Source organism: Dunckerocampus dactyliophorus, chromosome 2, assembly GCF_027744805.1.
Source record: "Dunckerocampus dactyliophorus isolate RoL2022-P2 chromosome 2, RoL_Ddac_1.1, whole genome shotgun sequence".
Taxonomy (NCBI): domain Eukaryota; kingdom Metazoa; phylum Chordata; class Actinopteri; order Syngnathiformes; family Syngnathidae; genus Dunckerocampus; species Dunckerocampus dactyliophorus.
In genome coordinates this window covers 27,472,351-27,483,653 of record NC_072820.1, presented here as the reverse complement: position 1 = coordinate 27,483,653, position 11,303 = coordinate 27,472,351, and the positions used below count along the sequence as shown (strand labels likewise).

Sequence of the window (11,303 nt, the reverse complement as noted above, 5' to 3'; positions counted from 1 at the left end):
GTATTTTTACCATTTTTCTTTCACCTCATATTTGGTGTCAAATGCTGATACCATGTGGGAATGCATAAAGGTAAGTTTTGATGACTTATGGAGTGCTAATGTGCACATTTGTCTCAATTCATGCTAGCACACTGCCTTTTACCACACACATCAAACAGCAATGTAATAATCTCTGGAAGCCTGAACTAGTGGATGGTGGATCGGCATTCATTTGTGCTTTTAATTTGATGTTATTCATGTCTTAGTTTTACACAATGCATAAGATAAATTAGATCGCTATAATGTACGAACCCCAGCCCCCCCCTCCCCGCGGGTCAAAAAAGTTTGGGGACCACTGCAATAGAACATGCTCTTCAGAGTAAAAACAAGGCAGGTTGGGGACATTTGAGTTTTTATTGACGCATCAAAGAGCTGTACATCTATTTGCCTTTCTTGGCTTTGATTTTCCTCAAATAGAACTCAAGTTCTTTGCCCTCCAGGATGTAGCCGTCTGCTCTGCCACACTGTCCCGGTCTGGAAGCAATGCAGGCTGCAAAGAGAACACCCATTTTTTAAAAGAGCAGTGATAGGATTTACTGTTACCCTTCACTTTATAAGTTTTAAAAGGAAAACTGCACTTTTGAATTTTTCCCGTCCACAATCTTTATGAGAGACATGAACACACGTCTCTTCTGTGCGTTCCAAAGATACGAGGCAGCGCATCAATGCATGTAATGGGACACACCTATTCCGCCAAGAAAGCCCGCTATTAAAACACCTCCAAAAACTTTATCATTTTATATCCATGCTGTAACCATGTAGCAACAGGCACATTCATGAGAACATGCAATACTTGCTTAGTATTTTGCCATACTTCCTTCCTGGGTGCATTGATTTCACATAGCAACATAAAAACGAATGCTCCACCTAGCAAAAACTTGGCAGTTTTGGGTTTTTTTCCCCTTTCCTCCTTTTCTTTATAGGCGGAATAGTTGCATCCCACTACGTACACTCTTAGCTCCCCCCCCCCCCCCCCCCATATATATATATATATATATATATATATATATATATATATATATATATATATATATATATATATATATATATATATACACACACACACACACATACGTATACATATATACACACATACGTATACATATATACACATACATATACACACGTATACATATATATACACACGTATACATACATATACACACACGTATACATATATATACACACACACACGTATACATATATATACACACACGTATACATATATATACACACACGTATACATATATATACACATATATACACATACGTATATACACATATATACACATACGTATATACACATATATACACATATATATACATATACACATATATATACACACACACATATATACATACACACACATATATACATATATACATACACACACATATATACATATATACACACACACACATATATACATATATACACACACACATATATACACACACACATATATACATACACATACACACACACACATATATACATACACATACACACACACACACACACACACACACACACCTTTAGAACATACAGAAAAAAAAGAGACCCGTTTTAAGTCTCATAAGGATTGTGGATGATGGGCAAAATTCCAAAACAAGTGCAGTTTTCCTTTAAATGCCATTCAGCTTTACAGATGCTACCTGTGCTCTACTGAGATTTTGTGTTGTAGCAATAACATCCACTTTGCATAGCTCCTCACTCACCTAGAAGTTTTCCCTGCTGGAACTGCTCCTCCAAGAGGGTGCTGATCTTGGCGGTCTTTTTACGCTCATCATACTTCTTCTGGGTTTTCTTGGACCTCTTTTTGTTCAGGACCTCTTCCTCCTCAGGAGTCTAAAGTACAAGAACAAAAGGTTAGACTAAAAGGACCACTAGATTGTCGCAAATGTGCAATGTTAGGATCTTTGGCACGTCTTTCTCAGAGTCTTCATTTGCATCACTTTCATTCAGTAGCAGAACTGGACTAAGTTATCTTCCCTGAAAGACGTGCACATAGCCTCAAGTCTACTTTAGTTACACGCTGATTAAGGTATGCAAGCAAATTAACAGTCAAACATTGTCATACCAATTTGGTTCCTTTCTTGCGTCCCAGAGGAGTAGCGTAGTGAGCCTCATACCACTGTCTGAAGGGAAGGCTGTCAACCAGAACAACGCAGTTCTTCACCAATGTCTTGGTTCTGACCAGCTCGTTGTTGGACGCGTTGTAGACCACATCAATGATCCTGGTCTTACGCGTGCAGCCTAAAAACAGATGCAGGGTTGTTTATGTTTGCTTGCGTATGAGGGACGACAGTAACAGTGATGACAGGTTTTTCTCAGAGTCTTAACTATCAGCACTTGCATTCAGTAGCAGAACTGGACAAAAAGTTATCATCATTGAGGATTATGAATGGCTATGACTGTAATGGGACACTTACACTCAGAACCCCATGAGAAGTTCCCAACATCCAGCCTCAGAGCTCTGTACTTCTTGTTCCCACCACGGACCCTCACAGTGTGGATACGACGAGGTCCGATCTTGAGGAACAGATATTTTAGCTTAGTAACAAACTTAACATACAAATTGTCCATTAAAATGCTTGTGGGGTGTGTCAGTGTAACTATGACAAGGCCTAGCATGGGTAGGTCCAAAGCTTTGCACCAAAACGACACAAAAAAAGACCTACCTAAGGTCCGGTTTTCATCACTCACACGCCATCAAGCTTGAACTCACAGGTTGGTGTTTACCTTTGTGTTTGCTGGAGGCCGTCCGAGTTCATACTTCCTCTTCTTGTGGTAGGGTTTGCGTTTGCCACCAGTCTTGCGGCGTTTATGCCAGTTGTCCCTTGAAATACCTTAAACAGACCACTTTGTAAGCACTGGTGGACAAATAAATGCAAATACTGCACAATACACCAGGCTATGTCTGCTTGAGCAATCAGTTCTCCAAGGTAGGTTGTCCACATTGTCTATTTGGACTCCGCATAAAGAGCTTCATCATGTCACTCAAGCAAATTCAAATTGCACTCTTATGCATTGTTGAATGAATGAAAACCACCCAAAACGGAAAAGCAAAGCTTAGTTAGCCACATGTGCGGCATGTCAGTTTAATGGCCTTTATTCGTGGTCCTTCAACAGACCATAAACACACTGATTCACCAACACGTAACAAACACCGCCCCCTTCCAAAAAGACGTCTAGTAATAATGCAATGACTACATAAACATTACCGTGTTCATGTAGAAACACTCCGCGTTGATGCTAATGCTATACGATCGAGCGCAGCCTTACTGAAGCGGCTAATGCTAACAGCGTCTGTCCGGATCGTGTTTTTAGGTAATACGTTGTAATTAGTCGATTCGTGACACCATCACCTGAAACGTTAATAACGTAATGTGATAAAATACCTTAGTCTCTCTCGAAAACCACAACTGTACCATGTAGCATCTCGCTACATGGACAGCAGGAAGCCATCTTGGCTTGGATTTCAGACATCCACGAAAATTCCTTACTCAAAATATCCGATAACATCCCGCACATAGTCAAGTTGAAAAGGCCTTTGCTCTATCCATATTTATCTTTAATATAATAGTTGGTGAGTTCGTTATTACTTTGATAAACGTCAGATGGACAAGGATTCGCCTTCCGACCTAAGCATGATAACACGTACCCATTCTCCGGCGCCGGCTAGAAAGAGAAATCGCAAAGGACCATGGGAAGGTTTGAAGCAATGTGTTCTCGCGACAACTCACACCTTGTTGAGATTTGGTGTTAAATGTTTTCTACATCATTTTCTAAAGCTATAATCCGTCTTATCATGTTTGAATTGTTTTTTAAATCATGTTTTCTTTGTTACATTATATTATATATATATATATTTGTTACATTATATTTAAACGTCGAGGTGCATTTTAAAAGTTATACTAACTTCCGTATAAGAGCTTTATATATATATATATATATATATATATATATATATATATTTAAAAAAGGCTTTATGTTCATAATTGTGTTTTTTTGTTGTAGACTTCACTGAATTATTCTTAATATTTAGGTTATCATTAAAGAGAGAATTTTTTAAACACCTCTCGACGTGGTACAGTGCAGTTTAACCATGCAACATTATTAAATACTTCTGACAATGTATATTTATCATATTTAGATTTGTATTAGTTTGCTTTGAATTCCATGTATAATTTTTTTTTTAATAACCATCCAGTTTATATCATATTGAGATTAACACAAGACAAATTTTCAATGATTCATTCAACATCAGAGGCCACAAGACAACAAAAATCATGTTTCCATATATTTCTTTATTATTTTATTTCCATCATTATTTACAACTGTGACGACTTGGCAGTTATGTCGACGGTATTTGGAGATTAACTCGAATTCCTCCACCCAAAAGTGATCTGTGCAGACAAGATGTTCTTTCAGCCGAGCGATCACTCTTCCCAGGGGCTCATGTCCGTGTCGATGGCCACGCAGTTGTAGGCGGCGTAACGCAGCTTCTCCTCGCAAACTTTAGCACTGTAAGACAAAAACCAAGGAGACATTGATCGGACGTTGCAATGGGGGTGGCATTCAGTGGAGTTGAACTTTATAATATGCATTTCACCTTGGATAGTTTGGCAGGTAGAGTGTGCTGGAGCATGTAGAAGACTGCGGAAGTGCCTCGCTTTCAGAGCTACACCAGGAATGAAGTACGCAACAAAAAATAGTTTAAATGTGTAGTATTTTAAAAGTATTCACTGATGACTGTATACTTGCCAAAATACTTGTTTGTCAGAAAAGACGTAGATTGGAGCAGGAAGACGACTTCGACCTGTTACAAACCTCAGGAACCTGCTTCGGTCCTCTGAAAAGAAGAAATCACCTTAAGTTTCACGTTGGATTCATCAGTTCATCATTGAAGGTCAATGGACCATTGGTGAAGTTTGTGAGCGCCTCCCACAAGTACTGCACCCGGACATCATTTTGTTCCAGGTCCTCATAGCGAGCTGCAGAAGAGGAAGATAGAAACACTGAAGATGCCTTATCATGTCACAACCAGCAGTCATCTATTTGAGCACTGAGCAAACTCACTGAGTCTCTTGAGGGCTTCCACGCTGATCTCAGGATCTCCACACACTTTCTTTTCCACTTCCTGCCACGTGAGCAGATCCAGAACCGCCTGAGGGACAACCTTTAGCAGCCCGGTTTGTATGGCGGCGATCTGCAACAGTCAACAGGAAAATGAAGAGGGCAAAGCAAAAGGCGAGAAGGAAAAGAATGGCACTCAGATCTCCACCTGCTGCTTGCTCTCCTCCAGACGAGCCTTCTGCACCAGGCGAATGAACTCCTGGCGGTCCTCGTAGCGCACCGCCACGTTGCTGCCACCAGGTAAGAGATCCACCATCTGCCCGTCGCTCAGGAGGGTGGTGTAGACCAGCTCCTCGCCGAACCTGAAGTCAAACGTCTCACGGTCCATGTTCTCCATGGCGTCCAGCAGATTGACCTGAGATCATGGAAGAAAACCAAGACTGTGTGATGTGACTCTGAATAATTTTGTGCTGAATATCCTCACCAGCACAGAGTCAACGGCAGGAAAGTCTTTGCTCCAGTTGACCGTTTCCCCTGTCAGCTGCTTCCAAACCAGGCCGGGAAGAGCCAGAACCTTCCAGATTCATTCAAAATCAAGTAACACTGTATACTAAAGAGGAGGAGGGATGATGAAACCTGACCGACTCACCAGGAAATCTTTTCCTCTGAGCGCAGCACCCATGAGCTGCCCGATCCACTCGTACTTGTGGAACTCTTTACAGGACGGGTTGGGGACATAGAAATCTCTGGCCTCAAGAGCACCCTGGATGGAGATAAAATCCTCAATAATTGGATATCAGGATCCTTCTGGCTTAGTAGTGAGCACATAACTTGACAAAAGAACTGTCTGGAACTGAACTGTCTGTGAAAAGTATGTTGAAAAAGTCAATGCTGGGTGTTTTGACGTTCCAGCCTTTGCATGTAGACCCCCAATAATGATGATTAAACAGCAGGTTTAATACTTACTTGGTTGGATGTACGAGTGAAAAAGGGTAGTGGCATGGGACACTCGGCCGAGCTGGGGCATAACTCCTCCGACATGTCCGCCAGGCTGTCCCGGAAGCCGCCGCCCTGGTCGATAATTCCCTCAGCGATGAACTTGCATTCCCACCACTGGTCGTAGCGAGCGGGCCACCTGTAATCCAACGTCTTCTCAAATTTATCCGACGGCTTCAGGCCTTCGTACACCTGCAAGGATTAGATGCACAAATCAGTGTCAGGAATATCCTTGAGCCACCAAAGTAGACCTTGACTCACCTGACTGAACACAGCGTTCTTGCAGCTGGAGTCTAGGGAGGGGTTGTCTCTGTGCTCCATGGCCAGCCGCCTGTTGATATAGAGGCAAGGCAGGAAGTTGGGCTTGCTGGTCTCAGAGTCCTTCAGGCACTGTGTAACCAGTGCCGAGCGTCGTTTGGACTGCAACAGGAACTGTTTTATGCTCTGGATGGCGCCACAGAGCACCAAACAAATGATTCATCACAGTGTTACAACTTATTCTGTAGTTTAGTCCAAAAGAGTATGCATTTTCTCACTTTGATCTGGTTGAAGGTACCAATGCTGTAGTCCCAGGCTGGCACAAAGTGTGGAAGAATGCTGTCCAGTAAAGAGATGAACCTGCAGGAAGAAATATGAACAGGAATTATTTTAGCACTGTGGACCATTTTGAGCATATGCACTTGGTTGCTTGACTAGAAAGCATGTGAGCAAGCTAAAGTCCACCTCTGGATGACGAGTGCTCGGCGGTACAGGACGTCAGCCGGGGTCCCCTGCAGACGGGGGTAGCGCACCAAGTAGGAGGACTGGAAAACATCAGCGTTCAGTCCGAGGTCTCGCTCGCATGACGACTTGATCTTTAGTCCTCGGATCCGCACGTCTATCCCCTCATCTTTACGTCGAAAGAAAGCAGCAGTGTGTCAGACGATGGGAAACAAGAGGACATTTCTTTTTTAAAGGATCCAAAAACTCACCCCGACATTCCTCGATCCGGATCTCAATGACAGGCAGGTGGGACGCCATGTCTTCCAGCACGCATACTTCTCCAATCAGATTGCTGAAGACAAAAGCCAAGCAAAAAATAGCTTCTAAATTGAAATACACTTGTCCTTCACCACTTTGCGGTTCAAACTTTACTCCCTCACTCCATCACGGTTTCACAAAAATGTATTAATAAATGATCGCTGTTTTGTGGTTGACTATGGCCCATTATTAGTAAAAAATATTGAAATACAAGTCATATGTGACTATGGCCTATGGTCACTGGGCGCCAGTAATGTTACATTGATGAGACATTACATTAACTTAACAATGCATGGAGTCAGCCATGGCATGTCTGAAATGACAGTGGAAAAAAAGTTCTCCCATGACTCCATGAGTCCATTTCGGTTTGAGTCGGCCCTTCTGGAACTGATTAATGACGTTAACCAAGGCACCACTGTATTTAGAAATGATTACTGACTTTTGGAGGAAAAAAAATTATTAATTGTATTAATTCATTGTATTGTATTAAAATGTATTAATTTATTGCTTTCGGACCAAGAATCAATGGATTTGCAGTGTTGTGAATTCTGAATCAAGAATATGCGAGGATCCTTTGTACTGTATAAAACTTAATTTAAAATGCGTTTAAAATTGTGAGAGGCATCTAATAGGATTTCAAGTATTAAAAATAAGCATTTTTCAGGCTTTTGAGTGCGTCCATTCGTCGTGGTCTTTGGCCATTCGAATAGCAAGAATCTCCTGTATCGTGTATTTCCCTGGCTTAGCAAGTCTAGAAACACTTGTAATAATATGCTTACTCATCAATGGTGACATCACTCAGCTTCTTCAGGTTGTCTCCCTCTCCTCCATACACAGTGACCCTCTTTGGCATGTAGTTGTCGTCTGTTGAGTCGACCGTCAAAATCAGCTTACTTAAGAAAAAAAAAACAAAATGACTGTTGCACATTATTCACGGGTGTTGTTCATTGCACGTGGCAGCTTCTCACTTGACCACCGTTCCTCTCCTCATATGCAGACGGATCCAGTGTTGTCCCTGCATGCCGTCGCTCTCCCAGTATGTTTTTGTGTCGCCGTCCGTCAGGCAGTTCACCCCGCCGCTGGGATCCTCCTACCGGCACATCGTGTAACAAGGTGAGACTGAGCCGTCCTGAATTATTGCTGCAAATGAGGTAGTGTTCATTACTCACTGAACATGAAGAAACAAAAATAGTGGTCACACTCTGCTTCAGACTGCCCAGGTTCTCATCCTCTTTGCCTACGTGGTCGTAAAAGTAGTGCACTAGGTCCTCGTCGCATTCATATGTCCACGTAGGAGGGACGTGCCTTGACATTGTGAGAGAATGTACTGTATTCCAGTCGTGGGTGAGGGGGGACATGGAAGACATCCCACAAGCCGACTTACCTAAGCTTCTCCATAGCTACGTCGTCTCGCTCCGCAATCTTGGGTTTGGAGCCGAGGAAGAGCGCATTTTCCACATCCACCACCTGCTCCCACCTATTGCACGCTTTGTGGTCGAAGCCAAAGAGCTGCTGCTGTCTGCTCAGTGTCTCTGGAGACTCCACAGGCACCAACCTGTCGCCGCCCTCTGTGTGCTTGCACACCAGGATCCAACCCTCCTTCAAGTCCTGCCCTGGACGATGCTCTTCCAGCTGCTCCTGGACAAATACGTTGATCACAATAAACACAATAAACACTCTTGAATCTTGAATCACAGGGTCACAGCGGCATCCTCAAAACATTGTCATGGGGAGGATAAATTGCATAAGGAGCCAGAAGAAAATGACAACATTCTTACTTTGTTGAGTTTGACCCAGAGGCCTTGGCTGTTGCAGTACTCCTCCCCTGTCGTCCGTATACATGTCCCTTTCTTTGGTTCAATGGTGTACTTGCACAGTTTCTTGTTGAGCGCACTCTGATGTGGGCTGTCAAAGACTGACACCACAGTCTTGCCAGAGCCTCCAGTGGATGTCCCGGAAGGGGTAGAGCCACTGGCGGACAAATCCTTGCAGATTTTGTAGCACACTTCTTTGGGAACATAACACAGACACTCAGGAAGTGGCTCGCTCCTCTTGAAACACTCAATGCATCTGTTCAAGAAGCGAATACGGCCAAGCAGCAGGTGAAGGCTGTCCCCCAGAGACATGATGATGTTGATGGTTGTGGTGGTGGTGATGGGGATGGATGGAAGTGGCAGTCTGCTGACATAACCCCACAGTCCTCCTCTCCGCTTGGCAGACCGAAGACCCGCCTGTCAAACACGCCGTACAAAAGCGAATGTTCTTGAGCACACCAGAATTAATTCATACAGTCAGCAGCCGGGATTTCATGTTGTAATTAAACATAGGAAATGCAAAGGTCGATAGATAAGCAGTTCCTATCATGTGGCAATAAAACTATCAGTTCCTTCAAAGCTAACGTAGCAAGCTAGCAAGCGGTTGTCAATTTAGCGTTTCCTAAATCGCCAACGGGGATTGTTTATGAACTCTTCTGTCATTTTAAGACACCCGTAACATTCAGACTCAACATTCGTCTACGTACCGCTAATGACGATCACCGTTTCGGTTTGTCAGACAAGTATTTTAGTCCGTGATGATTTTGCTGCGACGTGACCGTACGGAAGTGCCCAGGCAACTTTTGACCCTCTTGGACTTCCGTACTTCAAAATAAGCGTTCACTTACAACACATTTTTAAAACTTCTTCTGTGGCTCAATAACTCTTTACCACTTTCATGTCGCAACGCCACACTGCTTGACATAGATTAGACAAAGAAACTTTCTATTTTACATATTTGGAGAGGGCTACAAGCGTTTGTATCCTTCCGTTGCGTCTCAAAAATAATACAAAACGGATAAAATGAGAAAAGAGGTACATCACTCATATATGTGATGTTCTAAATTTAACTCCAGATAAATAAATCCTAGATAATGAATGCCAAATACATAAAAATGGCATTATATTAACTGAACCGATCGCGGGGTTGTAAGATTTCAACAGAACTAAAGCGGTGCTGTGTTCTTCACTAGAAAAAAAATGACAGAAGATGTAAGTCAAAAATGAGTGGTGAAGACCTGTAAAGGGTGTACGAATTTAAGTTCCTTGATGAAAGGCTGACACGGTCAGGCCATATCACCAGCACAGAAGGAAAAATGTGATGCGCTCTATAGCTGGCAGAAAATGAGGAGCAAGCTGCAATTCACTTCAAAAAGTTTATGTTGCACTAATACGATTTGTGTTGGGCTATGGGAGTATGGCGTGTGGCTCAGCAGCTATGAAGCTCCATGTCATACAAGTGCAGGCATTACGAGTCTGTTGTGGAGCTTTTAAGTCCTCACCAATTCCTGCAATCCGGGTAGAGACGTGAGAAATGCCACTGGAGATAAGGGGGAAGCAATTGATGGCTTATTATTGGGTGAATTTGAGGGGATTATAGAGCCAATTACCCACATGGTTGCAGCGTTGGTGGCACTAAAATGGGCACTAAAGTATGCGTGCTACAATCGAAAAAGAAGAGAGTTATATGCTCAGACTCAGCATCAGTCCTTGAAAGTATCACATCATTTCACTCTGACAGCAGGCAGGACATTCTACAAGTATATCAGATTCTGCGCACAGTCACAAAGATAAACAACAAGGGGGACCAGGTCACTTTTCTTTGGGTGCCAACACATGGCCAAGGGAAGAAAAAGGCAGACAAGTGGCAAAAAGGGCACTGAGGGCAAATATGGTTGAAATGCAAGTAAGCATAGGCAAGACAGAAGTGAAAAGCATGATAAAGGGGGAAATGAGCCGAATTTGGCAAAGCATGTGGCACAGAGAGGGTAGAGGAAGACACCTGCATCAAACCAACAAAAGGTCAAAGATTCAAGAATTGGCGGTAAGAGCAGGAGAAAAGAAGTGGTGATAACAAGATGAAGTGTAGGACACTGTGCTGTTAACGAAACATTGAAAGTTCTGGGGATGAATAACACTGGATTATGTGAAAAGTGTCAGGAAGAGGAGTCACTTGAGCATGTGATTCTGAGGTGCAGGAGCTATAATGCACGAGAGGAGGTGATGAGGAGGGAACTGATGGGAGTGGGAATGGAAGAAATACCACTAAAAGGTTTACTGAAATGGGTGAAAGGACACATCAAAGGAGGTTGTTTGACTATTTAAGGAACACAGGGTTTTTTAATAGAATATGA

General features: G+C 42.8%; 2 protein-coding genes and 3 non-coding genes across 5 annotated transcripts; all 5 read right to left on the bottom strand.

Moving 5' to 3' along the window:
* Positions 1 to 379: 379 nt before the first annotated feature.
* On the bottom strand, positions 380 to 3,748 carry rps8a (ribosomal protein S8a). Its single transcript, XM_054767957.1, has 6 exons — positions 3,705 to 3,748; positions 2,783 to 2,889; positions 2,473 to 2,572; positions 2,121 to 2,296; positions 1,759 to 1,888; positions 380 to 529 (listed from the first exon to the last, which is right to left on the bottom strand). The coding sequence occupies exons 1-6, from the start codon at positions 3,706 to 3,708 to the stop codon at positions 420 to 422; spliced, it is 627 nt and encodes a 208-aa protein (XP_054623932.1). The 5' UTR covers positions 3,709 to 3,748; the 3' UTR covers positions 380 to 419.
* LOC129177939 (small nucleolar RNA SNORD38) lies at positions 1,970 to 2,038 on the bottom strand. The gene has a single exon (XR_008569709.1). It is a non-coding gene; the product is annotated as a small nucleolar RNA SNORD38 (small nucleolar RNA).
* LOC129177940 (small nucleolar RNA SNORD38) lies at positions 2,369 to 2,435 on the bottom strand. The gene has a single exon (XR_008569710.1). It is a non-coding gene; the product is annotated as a small nucleolar RNA SNORD38 (small nucleolar RNA).
* Positions 2,641 to 2,749, bottom strand: LOC129177941 (small nucleolar RNA SNORD46). The gene has a single exon (XR_008569711.1). It is a non-coding gene; the product is annotated as a small nucleolar RNA SNORD46 (small nucleolar RNA).
* Positions 3,749 to 4,330: 582 nt separating the features above from the next.
* hectd3 (HECT domain containing 3) lies at positions 4,331 to 9,807 on the bottom strand. The gene is made up of 19 exons (XM_054767163.1): positions 9,657 to 9,807; positions 8,914 to 9,366; positions 8,520 to 8,773; positions 8,305 to 8,440; positions 8,104 to 8,225; positions 7,915 to 8,028; positions 7,087 to 7,169; positions 6,839 to 7,004; positions 6,652 to 6,733; positions 6,377 to 6,559; positions 6,086 to 6,307; positions 5,769 to 5,882; positions 5,604 to 5,693; positions 5,328 to 5,534; positions 5,123 to 5,252; positions 4,963 to 5,037; positions 4,808 to 4,895; positions 4,656 to 4,724; positions 4,331 to 4,567 (listed from the first exon to the last, which is right to left on the bottom strand). Exons 2-19 carry the CDS (start codon positions 9,259 to 9,261, stop codon positions 4,483 to 4,485), a joined length of 2,568 nt encoding a protein of 855 aa, XP_054623138.1. The 5' UTR covers positions 9,262 to 9,366; positions 9,657 to 9,807; the 3' UTR covers positions 4,331 to 4,482.
* Positions 9,808 to 11,303: the final 1,496 nt, after the last annotated feature.

What these genes read in the sequence shown, in the direction of transcription:
- rps8a (XM_054767957.1), bottom strand. An exon ending in GGCCTCCAGCAAACACAAAG is followed by an intron (nt 2,573 to 2,782) that starts GTAAACACCAAC and finishes CTGTTCCTCAAG; the next exon opens with ATCGGACCTCGTCGTATCCA. An exon ending in GCAAGAAAGGAACCAAATTG is followed by an intron (nt 1,889 to 2,120) that starts GTATGACAATGT and finishes CTTGTACTTTAG; the next exon opens with ACTCCTGAGGAGGAAGAGGT.
- hectd3 (XM_054767163.1), bottom strand. Translation starts at nt 9,261, where the DNA reads ATGTCTCTGGGGGACAGCCTTCACCTGCTGCTTGGCCGTATTCGCTTC. An exon ending in TCTGGGTCAAACTCAACAAA is followed by an intron (nt 8,774 to 8,913) that starts GTAAGAATGTTG and finishes GTATTTGTCCAG; the next exon opens with GAGCAGCTGGAAGAGCATCG. An exon ending in TGGAGGAGAGCAAGCAGCAG is followed by an intron (nt 5,253 to 5,327) that starts GTGGAGATCTGA and finishes TGACTGTTGCAG; the next exon opens with ATCGCCGCCATACAAACCGG.